The 14,263-nt window shown below is 36.5% G+C and overlaps 1 protein-coding gene across 9 annotated transcripts in view; it reads left to right on the forward strand.

Annotated features, from left to right (window-relative positions):
• SDCCAG8 (SHH signaling and ciliogenesis regulator SDCCAG8) overlaps positions 1-14,263 on the forward strand; it is a 282,699-nt gene that overhangs the window by 182,131 nt on the left and 86,305 nt on the right. For 8 of the 9 annotated variants that reach the window (XM_068541682.1, XM_068541678.1, XM_068541681.1 and 5 more), the window contains 2 exons: positions 6,040-6,167; positions 8,290-8,398. In XM_068541682.1, the coding sequence (XP_068397783.1) occupies positions 6,040-6,167; positions 8,290-8,398 (237 nt within the window). The remainder of the gene's footprint in view (positions 1-6,039; positions 6,168-8,289; positions 8,399-14,263) is intronic. The other variant, XM_068541685.1, reaches the window with a different exon arrangement.

The following is a 14,263-nucleotide window of genomic DNA, read 5'->3' on the forward strand; positions in this document are numbered from 1 at the left end:
CTAGACCTCAGTTTCCTCATTTATAAAGTGAGGATAAGAGAACCTACCTCTTAGGGTTGTTTGAGATTAAATAAAAGAATACATGTAAAGAGCTTAGCTTATGCTAAACGTTAGTAAATAACAGGTTACTAAAATTATTAACCCTTAAAGTAGGCTTTTTTCCTGCCCTATTTTCAGAAAGAACCCCTGGATTAAAAGAATTAAGTTACTTGTTCACGATCACATAGGTAACAAGGAGGTAGATACTATACTTGGATCCTCTAGCTCTGTGAGTTTTCTACTGTACCCCATTGCCTCTTTTTTTTATTCTTATTTTTTAATTTATTATTATTATTATTTTGGCTGCGTTGGGTCTTCGTTGCTGTGTGCGGGCTTTCTCTAGTTGCGGCGAGCGAGGGCTACTCTTCGTTGCGGTGCGCAGGCTTCTCAATGCAATGGCTTCTCTTGTTGTGGAGCACAGGCTCTAGGCATGCAGGCTTCAGTAGTTGCAGCACGTGGGCTCAGTAGTTGTGGCGCACGGACTTCAGTAGTTGTGGCGCACGGGCTTAGTTGCTCTGTGGCACGTGGGATCTTCCCAGACCAGGGATCGAACCCGTGTCCCCTGCATTGGCAGGCAGATTCCCAACCACTGTGCCACCAGGGAAGTCCCTCCATTGCCTCTTAAGATGTGGTTTTCCCAGAACACAAAGAGAATCAAGGGAAAAAATGGTGTGTATGCTTTTAAAAAAAAGCATTAATAGATAGATACTGCTACATATAAAACAGATAAAAACAAGGATTTACTGTATAGCACAGGGAACTATAGTCAATATCTTGTAATAACCTACAGTGGAAAAGAATCTGAATCACTTGGCTGTACACCTGAACTAACACAATATTGTAAATCAACTGTAGTTCAATTTTTAAAAAAGCAAAACAAAAAACTGTGAGGAAATACTTAATTCGAGTTACTCGTAGATTTGATTTCCATAGTAGATTAGCAACTTAGAAAGCACTTCTGTGTATATACTAAGGTTGAGAAAATGAGTGGGTTAAAGAATGGATTCCAAGTTTCTCACTGTTGAGGAATAATGTTACACTTAGGGAAAGAGGGAAGACTAGGTTCTACCTAGGTTATTGGATTGGAATTACAGACATCAATTTGAATGTGTATGTATATATTCATATAAAGACGTATAGACAAGTATTCGTATTTACATTTATATATTCATATGTATATTCATATACTGGCTCTGTCTACTAAGGTGACCTAGAAGCCAAGACTTGTCAGTAGCAATGAGTACCACCTAGTGACACATCTTGATTTCTAAATACCATTCTCCACCGAAAAGCACAAGAGCTCCTTGAGCAAATGCTGATTCCAAGACTGGTAAAGGACAGTACAAGATGAAACTGGAACATCTTGTAGGAATAGGAAGCCAAGAAGTGCACAAGAATAATAGATAATAATCATATTATTAAAATAGGACCTGGTAGAAGTATTTACAATGAAAATTGGTAAACACTGCAAATGAGGGATAGCCCCCCAAATCAATTATTAAACATTTTCCAGCACACCAATAACATCAACCAAGTGATCAAAGATAATATCACCATTATTGGGACAAGTGGACGTCATGTATCTTAACTCACAACAGCACCCCACACCTCCCTGCTGCTTCTCTCTGTAATTCCATCAAGAATGGCTCTCAGCTAGTAAGTATGTTATAAATGGTCTCATACATTTTGTTACACCAATATGCTACTGTCACAAAGCTCTCTATATTTTACTTTAAAAAGGAAACACCTTTTAACCAAAAGGGTTGTGTGTCTAATACTTCAGTCACTAGTAAAAGGTGAATAGAAACATGGCAGACAGGATTGGTGCCTCAAATCACTGGCAACACCACGTCCTTGTCCTCAGGTTAGACTTGAGGCTTTCATCATTTCCGTGCCGCACTCACTGGTGAATTTTAGGATCGTCAGAAACTTTCAGTCCTTTAATGTAGTAGTAAAATTTTAAATGTACTTTAAAAAAAATCTGATTAATCATCTTTGCTCGGTGACATGGATTTTTCTAAATAGCAAGATTTAAAATAATAAATGATATGGAAAAGTTGAGGATTAGAAATGTAAAGTTAATTCTTCAATCCCATTTTTTAAATGGCATGGTAAATGACATTTCAGAAAATATAATCAGCCAGAATTATAATCAGAAAAAAGGAGAGACTAAACCTCAATGTATGCTTAGTCTGTGTTTGAGGCCTACCCAGTACTTGTTCCCTCCTTTTAACTCTCAATTGTCATCAAGTAAACATCGACCTGGCCCACACGCCCATGTGTTGCCACAGGTGATGTGGATAACTTGGAGGAAAAGGTGGATGTTCCTATTCTAATGCATTTGCTCCTTTTTAAAGTCAGCTCTACTGAGGTAAATTTAAATATAATAAAAATCACCAATTTTGAGTTTGCAATTAAGTGTGTTTTGACAAATGTACCCAGTTACAGAACCATCATAACCATGATATAGAACATTTCTATCAACCCCAAAGTTCCCTCATGCCCATCCCCCACCTCCAGGTCCTGGAAATACTGACCAGTCACACTATTGTTTACTTTTCTAGAATTTCACATAAATGAAATCATAAAATATGTCTTCAGTACCTGGCTTCTTTAAGCATACTACTGTCTTTGAGATTCACCTAGGTGTCATATGTAACAATAGCTTTTTATTACTATTTTATTACTACTATTTCTAGTATTCCATTGTAAGGCTATACCGCGATTTGTTTATCTATTTAGCAGTTAATGGACATTTAGGTTGTTTCCAGGTTTTAGCTATTATGAACACATCTTTCAGCCTTATTTTAATAACAACCAAGAAATTCTTCTTTACTGCCATTGCTTTTATTCCAATTTGTAAAATATGGTAACTATAAGTTTGGTTAAGTGAGATCATCAATATTTTGAGTAAGAACTGAATAAAAACCATTTGGGGAAGCCTGGCCCAGCTATCTTTCACAAGGCTCTCACACCCAGCTGGAATTGACTTCTTACTTTTCTATGCTTTAGTAGTTTTATTCCCTAGTACCTTTCTTGTGGTATATTTCACCTTTTACCTTCTATTTTGGCCATTTTGAATTCCCTATTAGGACAGAGACTGTGCCATACTTATGTATCTTTGTTTGACCTGTGCCTAACAGAGTGTCTTTCAGAGTTATGTTAAATATTAAATGAATTGGCTTGGATTCTTCTCTGATCACTTCCTTGGATAACTAAGTGGTTTTTATTAATTCTTTCAACCCATTATTGCATTACCTGTAGAGTGTTATAAAATAAGCTTCCTAAATCAAAATATTTTGAATCCCACCTCTGCCTTTACAGCATTTACAATAACCTTTGAGAAGATTTCTAATTCTTTATGACCCTCCTTTTTTTTTTCCAACTACAATGTGAGAGGATTTGATTAAACAAATTTGAGATTCCTTCTCAGTTCTAAAATGTTAAGGTTTTATAAAAAACCTGCTAAGTCAGAAAGAACCTGCAAGGTGAGAGGGCAACATACAAGGAAAGGGGTACATAAAGAAGGTAGGAAAGCAAAAATATGTCGTGTTTTTATGTAATTGAAAATAAAATGTGTAGTTTCTTAAACAGAGTAAAAGTTGGGCAAGGATTCAAGAAACAAAAGTTGATGTGTAACGACATTTGTTGGTAGAGCATTCTTTGAAATTGTTTTATACGGAGAACAATAAGACAGTAGTTCTTTTCTCTAGTAAATTTAGGAGATCAGTAATTAGGTTCCTCATTCTGAAAATTACTGGTGAGACTGGCAGCCCCTTTGTGTAAGTGAACCATAAGCCCCAGTTTACAAAGGGTAGTCCCAGTTATGACTGTTTGTCATGGTATAATTACTTACGATTAATTATTAATAATGCCCCTTTTCACTCTCAAATGGGTATTGGCTTTGAACAATGCATTTTTTTGTCACCCGATTACTGGGGATCTCAGAGTCCTAGGTCTCCCGACCTATATCCCCTGCTCTAGCTAGGATTCTGTCTTGGGGATGGTTACTCAGTGAAAGAATCCACAGTGCTCTCTTCAAGCTGACCCCTTCAGCAGGAGCATCTCCACCTGGCAACACCTTTAGAGCCATTCTCTTCCATACACTCTTCTCTCTTTTTTTTCACGTCTGGAAAGTTTTTGCCTCCTCATATAAGACTTGAGCAGATTCTTCAGCTTCACTTAAAGACTGCAGCCTTCTTTCCCCTATGGCAAGTGTATAAGAACATCCGTTCATTAAACATTCACTGCCCACTTCCTGTGTGCCATGTACTGAGCTGGGTTCATGGTATAGAGAGACAAAGATGGCAAAAAGGGACAGACAAGTAAACCAATAACCAAAGTGTGATGAATGCTATCTTAGTAGGATACATACCTACACAGCATATACTGATGTCACTGTAGAAAGAACAGTTAATTTAGGAGAGAGGGGAAAGAGAGGAGGGGAATTTTGAGCAGGTCCTAAAGGAGCAGTATACATTGAACAGGGGTGACGGGTTGGTGGGAGGCAGAGAGGGGTGAGGTGGGCGGGGGAAAAAAACATCCCAGCAAAACACAGAGACATGTGCAGCTTTCCATGGCCGGAAAATACGTGGTATGACTGGGGAGGCAAAAAGTGGCCTCGACGGACCATCCATGTGTTGCAGTATACCAGTTTGGAACTGAGTGTGAGGCAAGACCTTGGAGCAAGTCCACGGGGTGTTTGTTACTAGAAGTACCAGAAGGGACCTTATTTCACATTTAGCGTGGCCCCCTGATTATCCATTTGATTGAGGTGTGGGTGTATTTTCATTCTGGAATTTTATACTACAACATTACCACATGCATTGACTGATTTCAATACAGACTTTCCTTATGTTGCTTTATGATTAGAAGCCAGTGATTTGAAGTTCCACAGCAGTACATAGACTAGTAGTGATAGCTTTATGGAATTGTTTATTTTTAGTTTGGCAAGACAAGACAGTAAATATCTCAATTAGTAAACTAAAGCAGCATGGATGAGAAATGCCCACAAGAAGATTAGGAGTTAGAAATAACTAAGCCAGTTAATTGAAGGAAACTTTCATATCACTTACCCATATTTAGAGAATAAAGAACCAACCTAATGTGTGTATGTGTGTGTGTGTGTGTGTGTGTGTGTGTTTATGTGTGTGAGCTCACACACAGTGTCATTATTCACAGTGGTGCTAGTGATGAGGTCCTTTGCATTCTTCAGGTTCTAATTGTTTAGGAAGTTTCTCTCTTTAGGAGCCACTGTGATTGGATATTGACCCATCCACTGGTTAATATCCAGTCACAGTGGGGTGAGATACATCGTCTTTGACTACAGAAGCTTCTCATCCTGCAATTTCTTTCAGTGTGACCCAAAAGGGATCTTATTATGAAGTGCTGGGAGAAGCTTTTTATTTTCATATTCATATTTATATTCACATTACATGGCCTAATGTGTGAAAATATTTAAGGAAAACATGCATGTGGTACTGCAGAATCATTTACTTGCCTCCAGATAGAATCTCCTACGTTATATTTGAGATTCCGTTTTAAGTTTGGGAGGAAAAGCAGAGGTGATCTACAAAATTTAGTTTCAAGAATTTAAGTTTTGGGTGTATTGAGTCATGCTGTTCCTGTAACTTCAGGATCTTTAGGAAATACTGACCATTCAAAAGAAAAAAGATTAATTGGCAGTACGTAACATTGAGAATGTTATAGAGAATGGTGTTTGTGTTTTAAAGTTACAAAATGGCATTATTCAGTTGTCATGATTTTTTGATTTTTAAAGTTGCTTACTTTAGTCCATTTGGATTTATGGCAAGTATTTAACATTGTATGAAAGGTCCTTTGGAGTTTCTGCCTCAAGTAAGGGGGAGTCTGTAGAAAGATTGTTGTCTACTTATGCTTAACCATTTACTACGTATCAGCTCTCTGTGGTCTGTAGGGGAAATGATGGGGATTAGTGCATCTGTAGCTTAAATTTCTGTCTGTCTCCTCTCTGCCTTGTAGACTGGAAAAAGATAGCATTCAGCAGAGCTTTAGCAACGATGCAAAGGCCCAAGCCCTTCAGGCCCAGCAAAGAGAGCAGGAGCTGACACAGAAGATACAGCAAATGGAGGCCCAGCATGACAAAACTGGTAGGTGGTAGGGAAAGATTAGAGCCTGGGCACTTGCTCACAAGCCAGGCCCACGCCTTACTGTGAAATGACATCAGGAACACCTGTAACCTTTGGCTGGCCGAAGGGAGCAGATGCTAACTACACCGGAGATTCCGAATTACATATTAGTTAGCGTTTAAAAGAGAAAATGGAAAGTATTGCCCACTGTCTGTTGATTTCAGAGTGCTGCTCTCACATCTGTTGCACCATCTGGATTATGAGTTTATTTACCTGTGTTCAAGAAACGTAAAGCTGAGAGAGACCACAACAAAGTAGAAAAACAAAGGGCTTGTTTTTGGCTGGGTTTTCAGGCACACATGTTATATAAAGAAAATAGCATCAGAAGCTCTGCGGGAAAGGCTCTGAGCTTACAGTTAGAGTCTCCTGAATAGCATTGAACAGTTCCCACAGTACACACATTATAGCTACTCTAAAAGCCTAATGAGTTTGCTTCAGCATCCAAACTGGAGAAAAGCTTTAGCCATTAATCGGTTCTTAATTCACTGTCGCAGCTGGATGTAATTCAGTGGCTCCAAATTGATATGTTCCTTTATTTAATCTTTGCAGCTTCGAACATTTTTAGCATTTGTATGATTTCCCCACCTCCCCCAACCCAGTCTAGAGTGATGTTTAATCCTTTGCATTCTTCAAGTTCTCACAACTGCTGTTAAAATTCACTAATACAAGGCATTGACCACAGCTGGCAGCTTGGCTAAAAATTGCCATCTTTCATCACATTGGCACTATTCTGCAGACTGAGTTGGCCAGTAACTCTTTACCTTTAATTTGAAAGTAAAATGCACTTTGAAAATAGGCAGTTTGATTTGTTCAGTCGGAGCATTATGTAGTTCCTTTCACTTTTGAGTTGTGTGTTCACAGACAGTGTTAGTCAAAACAAGACAGTGTCAGTCATTATAATTCCACACCACATACACCAAGCTGATTGTACTATTAAAACAAAAGTTTAATTGATCCTGTTTCTTCCAGAAAAATGTTGCTTAATTTTTAGTGCCTTGATTTATTTTGCTTTGTATGCTATATGCTTTTTTGTCAGTCATTGTCTAAAACTGAAAAGAAAGGGCCTGTTAAACCTTTCACCTAAAGATAATTTTCACGTCATTTAATGTATACTATATTTGATGACATGGTAATAAATGGTTGCTTATCCTGTAAGTGAAAAACTGCTAATGTAAAATTCATTAAATAATCTGTTTGCTAATAAAGAGGCAAATGTCATATTGATCCACATAATTCACTCCATCACTTTCAGTAGAGATTTTCTTCTCACAGTGTTTGGCCAGAAGAAATGAAAATTCACTAGGCTTGGTAGTTGTTTTTCCACTAAAAACAAAAGGAGAAGATTACAGGATGAATTATTGTTTGCCTCCACTACTAGCAGGATCCCGGTGATCAAGGAGTCTTGGGCAGTATCTCTGAGTGCTAGATAAGAGTATTAACTGAGCCACCATGAGAATACTTCCTTTTGTTCTGCACAAAAGTACATACTCTGTTCAGTTTCTTTGATCAGATCTTCATTGAAGCTCACACTAAGTAGATAAGGAAAATTATTTATTTCCAATAAAATAAGGGAAGTTTTGTATTTTTATTTTATGATTAGAGAAGTATATGCAAGATGGGGGTAGTGAAATATGTGAGCAGATATGAAACATAAAGCATGAATTACAGTGTAGAAAGAGAGTTCCTCAATTATTTTAGTTTTGAATTATCTGGTTGTGATAAATTTGACACTCTGTTTATAGTAAAATTATCAAAGTAAAAATATATTGCATATTACAAAGATATAAGCATCTATGACTCCACTTGAGGTATTTGACAATTTATTAACATGTTAAAAATTACACAAAGCTGATATGATCAAAAATGTTTCTGGTGTGTAATTATTAGGGAAATAAATGTCTCACAAGATTTAGTGTCTTGCCAGATGAGCATTCCTTTGACCTAGGACCATAAAAGTGATCTAGCGTCTTATAGGAAAAGTGTGGTTGTCTTAGCACTTTTACCACTATACATGTGGAAGCACTGCAGAGCTACAACCATAAACATCTTATGTTGTTGGGGGGGTGGTTATTGTTATTCCTAGAAAATGAACAGTATTCATTGCTGACCTCCCAGAATTCATTTCTGACAAAGTTAAAGGAAGAGTGCTGCACATTAGCCAAGAAACTGGAACAAATCTCTCAGAAAAGCAGGTGGGTAATATTATACAATACTTTCAGAGCGCTGTTTATATGAATACTGTAATTTTTTTCTTAAAAGACAGCATTTCCACTATTTTATAGTCTAATGTCAAAATTAGATATGTATTGACATATTTCCTGTAAAAAAACATTTTCTCTCCATGAAAATTTTCTTAATTGTCCATACAGACACCTTGATGTTTTTTCATAATTAGGTGTACATACTATAATTTGACTTTTTTAATGTTCAGAATTGAAAACTATGAAATTTCAGAGCACAAAAGTCAAGATGGCATCCTTTTAATAAAGGATGCAGATAAATCAAGCAGTTCTAAAGTCATATTTTAACACAGCTAACATATTTTAGTCTATTATCATAGTTCTCCATGAACACATAAAAGCTATCTTTAAGGCCAATGATAATGGGTAAAATATGAATGTACAAAAATAAAAGTAGACGATACTTTGAAATAAACCAAAACCATCTTTTCTTTCTCCTAAAATTGTTTTATTTTAATAAAATAGCCATCATTGATTTTGTAGGTGCATGCTCTTTTATAAATCCACTGATTGGGTTCTTAATGAATTTTTTTCGGTACATTTTCTAATCATATTATATCAATAAATGAATTATTTATATTCTAAATTCTAAGAAGCCTGAGTTCTCACCTTAGCTCTGACAGTAGCTGTGTAATCTTGGACAAATTTATTTGACCTGCTTGAACTGTGGTTTCCTCTTGTAAATGAATGAGGTTGAACAGAATCACTTTGACTTGAACTCAAAAGAAATCATTCACTTAACTAGCTAGGTATAAAATGTCGCATTACAGTATAACCTAATGGGAAAATAATCTGTGTATCTTCTCTTGCATACTTTCCTGAAACTCACTTAGATCATCAAAGAACAAGCAATAGGGCTCAGCAAACCAACTACTGACTTAGGTTTATTATTCAGAAAGAATTTCTAGGAGGGTCAGAGCATGTCTGATCACTCTGAGCCCTGTCTTTGGTTCCTGCATCAATAAGCTGGCTTACCTTATGGAATCCCCATCCCTGAATTTTTTGGAAAATCAGGGGGCTTATGAATCCAATTCTTTCTGCTCACAGGAAGGCAGAAGCTCCTATAACCACCCAGAATGTGCTCTGAACATGCACCTTCTTAGCGAATACTAATTAAGTATCTTGTTTGGGATGGGAAAAGGCTTAGGGTACCAAAATACCCAGTATTTTCAGGAAATTTGACAAGGAAACCCAAATAATTTTGCCGTGGAAGAGACCCTCATAATATATCAACAGGAGGTATTCCTAACTAGAAATATTTGATTTACCTCACATAGATACAAACAAACTGGATTAATAATTTAAGAAAAAAATTATTTTGAATTGGGTCTTAAAAGATTGTGTTATCTTAAGATTGCTTTGGGATTGATTATTGATTAATTATCTTGCTGTCTAAGGAGACATAATTGAGGAAATTGAAGTGTATAAAAGAGAAAGAAGTTATATGCTTGCTATATATTATTTAATTCTCACAACAGCTTGAGACATGAATTATTACCTTCTTTTACAAAGGAGGAAACCAATACTCAGAGTGTTTAAATAGCTAGTAAGTAGGAGCACTAGAGTTCTAACTTAGACATTTCTGGTTCCAAAGCCTATGATCTTTCTTACGATAAGTATAATTATTTTATATCTACTACTAAAGAAAATCCAGGCCAAAGTAGTTACGATGGGAAAGTTTAGGAAAGAAAAATTAATCTTTATATTTCCATGGAGAAGTAAGCATACTTGGCATGTGAGGGTTAACCTGTGAGCCTGGGTTAACCTGTGCCATGTGCCCTGAGGCCTTCTTTCCCCTGCTCTAGGTCTATCAATTTACCCTGTACTAGTCTAGTGAACTTGAACCTCATCGTGTCTTCTCTTCAACTCCTCTCACTTCTGATTCTAGCTCCTGACTGCTACTTTGTAAATTGAATGTGTTCCTTTATGTCTGATACACAGCTGGCACCTGATACATATTTACTGAATGAATGAATGAAACAAACAAGCATGGTGCTACTACCCCCTGTATCCTGATCTGACTCTGATTCCAGACTATCCCTTTGTTGATGACAGGCAGTGTGCAGTAAAAAACACTTTGGAATTCAGAAGGAACAAGGTTTGAATCTTGCTCTGCCACTTAGCTTCATGACCTTGCGTACATCGCTTAATTTCTCCAAACCTCAGCTTCTCCACCTGTAAAAACCTTTTTAAAAACTATGTTGCAGGATTATGGTGGGAATTAGAAATTTAGAGAGATGTATATAGGTACACACATATACATAGCACCTAACACCATGCTTGACCCATAGAAGTATACAGGAGGTGCTATTGCTGTCGTTGATGGTATCATTTTAAGGGTCTTGACTGGCAATTAGGATATCACTTCACCTAGCTATTATTGTCTTTGCCAGAGTCTGAGTGACATAATTCTCTGACAGACACAAAGTCTATACCACAATGGAAAACCTTTTTGAAGGTAATGCAGGATCAGGAAAATGTGGGTTTGGTTGTGTTTCAGCTCCTGCTCTGGTACCTTGTCTTGTAAGTCTGAAGAGTTAAAATACGCATCTACTGTAACTTTATAAGTTGATCCGAAACTAAAACCTAGCAAATAATAAAGACTGGATAAGTTGTAACTTATTACTGTTAAAACTTTTAAGTGCCCCTAAAATTTACGAAATGTACATTTTGTGTGTCTCACAAGAAATTAGCATTATAAATAGGATAAATTGTGATTTGGGGGGGTGTTGTTCGTTTGTTCACTCTTAATTTCTCATTTCACTCTGGCTTCCTACATGAAAGACACTCCATTTTGATATTACCTTTGCTTTGAAAACACCTATAAAACTTGAAGGGCTCAGAGTGTTTCTTTTAAAGTAAAGCTATACATTTATTAAGCCTTGTAGAAACCCTCCAGGAGTGAGCCTCTACCTACCCTCTACTAAACTTTTAAGATAAACAATTCCCCCTGTGCTTTGAGGTGAGGAAATCCTGAAGTTTTTTGAGCTTTCTAAACTGTTGTCATTGTGAAAGCACAGTCTCTAAAATAATTATGTAGACCATATGGTAATTTTAATCCAGGTTTTCCTCAGAGTACTGCAGTAAAATTTTTCCTGAAAGTAAGTGTATTTATTTCATGTTGACCAACAATTTAAACATTTTTTTTGTCTAAGAGTTTCATGTTATTCAAAATCCCATACTAAATAAATGGATTCATACCATTTAAAATAAGCTTTTTTTTTAAACTCACAGATCTAGTCCTCTGACTAGAGCCCCTGAAGAATCACTGGGAAAGCTGACAATCCGGGAGCACCAATCCCAGACACTCTTACTCTCTATCCCACCCTCATGCTAGGCTGCTTTATGAAAGTGTTTAGAAATGGTTCCTCCATGTGTGTGTCCTGTTATATGTGTTTCTCCCCAAGTAGATGTAAGTCGCATTATGGCTGTGCCTATGGCTTCTGCTGTCTGCAAGCCCTCCACAGTGAAGAGCCGGTCCTTCCTGCACAGTATGCCTTCCACACTGCTCCGGTGGTGTCTGTAACCCCAGGGTTTGTGAATGGCACATCCCATTTTAAAACTAAAAGTGAACTGCCAATTCCATGCATTTTATATAGCTTGTTTTTGAGCATCAGACAAGACAAGTAATTCCATTTTGCTTTTAATTGGCACTAGGCAGACATTCTGGCTGATTTTAGATGAAACTCACATAAACTTCAGCTCCCTTTTGTCTTTATTCCCCAGGACTCTGCGAGCTTATTACAGTGGTAGGGTTGTTTCTGAAGTTGGTAAATGGAGATATTTAAATATCTTTGGTGCAACTGTGATTTTTCTTTATCAGAGTGAAGGAGGTGTTCCCTCTCCCCAGGCACCTAGATGAATCAGCAGTAAAATGTTTGCAGTGCAATCTAAAACGTGGCCTGGGAAGAGCTCAGAGAGGTTGGGCACCGGCTAGGAAGGGAGCCTCTGCCAGCTGCAGACTGGAGATCCAGCATGTGCTAGGTTTTCACCTCTCAACACTTTTGCCCCAGTGAAAAGAAAAGGATATAGAGCATAGAGCTGGGGTCTGCATGGTTTTGCTTCTCTTTCTTTTCTATCATTGTCACTTTCTGGGTTGCTAGGTTCGTGGATTGATGTCTAACACTACCCATTGTGTATTTGTGATTTGCGTTTTGTAATTAAGAGGAACAATGGGAGTCCACTGGGTCTCGTTATATATAATGGTTGGTTTAATTTGTTTCACTTCTATCTTGTTAATTGTAAATTGATCATTAAGATTTGAATTCTAATCTGTCACCAGGGTTGTGGGTATTGAGGCTGGAGCAATGATCCTGGTTTTAATCACTGATGATGAGAAACAAATTTTATAATTTTGCTACATATTGCAGTTCATATATCTTAACACTGTATTTTATGGTGTTATAAATATTGTTAAATGACTTTTAGTGTAGTTTTACTGTGTGGGCTATAATGTATAAATTATATTACTGTTTTGGCAACAGTAGGTATCCAACTGTGTGAGTTTAATTGAAGTAAAGAACACATACCCGGTTGAACTATTTTTTTTCCCTGGCATGTTTAGATGATGTTAGTTTGGGATGCTACAAAAATTATATTCTACAAGAAGAAACTGATATTGGCCTCTGCTAATTATTACCGAAAGTTGAATGAGACTCTAAAAGAGTAAAAAATTAAGGGGTCATGTTTTTTCCTTAAAAAGCAATCATCAATGTAATCCTAATTATCGTAGTAAAATATTATACTTCATGAAAATGTAATTACACAGTATAACTGGTATATAAAAATGCAGTGAGAAGTTCATGCTTCTGTAAAGGCAGAAATTACCTAAACTTTCTGTGAAAATGGATTAGAATCAATTTTCTTTTTATATGACACTAGGACAATCACGCCACAAATGTAATCTCAAGCTAACATAGAAGCTCGTAAGTTTACTCTTTGAACTTTGCAAACTGCTAGTTCTTTCAATATATCATGGACTCTAGACAGATAAAAGATGATGTCCATGTACATATACCAAATTTTTATTGAACATTGGAAGTTGGTAGGCAAATTACTATTATAAACAAAGAAAAGCATACACATAAAATATGCAAAGCAGAAAAGTACCGTAGCAATAAAATACCTGATAGTAATATGTACTTTACAATTAACATTTATATTTTTGAAATTCTGTATATAAGATATCCTCAATATAGGGCATTTGGATATAAATGCAAAGAAGAATTAAGGAAAAAAATTTCCTGTAACATTACCATCCGGCTAACTATAACTGTTGTTAACTTTTGACATGTTTCTTTTCAGTCATTTTCCATGTGTAGGTAAATGTGTATGTTACCATGCACTTATATTGTGAGTGATATACATATGTGTGTGTATATATATATATATATATATATATATATATATACACACACATACAGTTTTACATCCTGCTTTTTTTACTTAATATTATCTGATGAACACTTTTCTACATCAGTAAATACTTGGGAAACATAATTTTAATTGAATCATTTGTATGAATAATAATTCATCAGAATTTTAAACTCTTTTTAAATGTAATGGATAATATAATAATAATTTTATACATAAATCGGAATTTCTTCATGATTTTCTTAGTTGAGATGTCTAAAAGGGGATTGCTGGTCCAAAGACTAGGAACCCTGTTAAGGCTGTTAATGTGTATGACTTTGCTCAAGTAGTGCACTAAATTCTGCTCAGTATATACGTGTACATACCAGTTTGTGACAAAAAGAAGAGAGGTTTTTCAAAAAAGGAGTGAGGGGCCATGTTGCACAGTGGGTGGGACAACCCCTT

The sequence above is a fragment of the Eschrichtius robustus genome, chromosome 3 (assembly GCF_028021215.1).
Source record: "Eschrichtius robustus isolate mEscRob2 chromosome 3, mEscRob2.pri, whole genome shotgun sequence".
NCBI classification, from domain to species: domain Eukaryota; kingdom Metazoa; phylum Chordata; class Mammalia; order Artiodactyla; family Eschrichtiidae; genus Eschrichtius; species Eschrichtius robustus.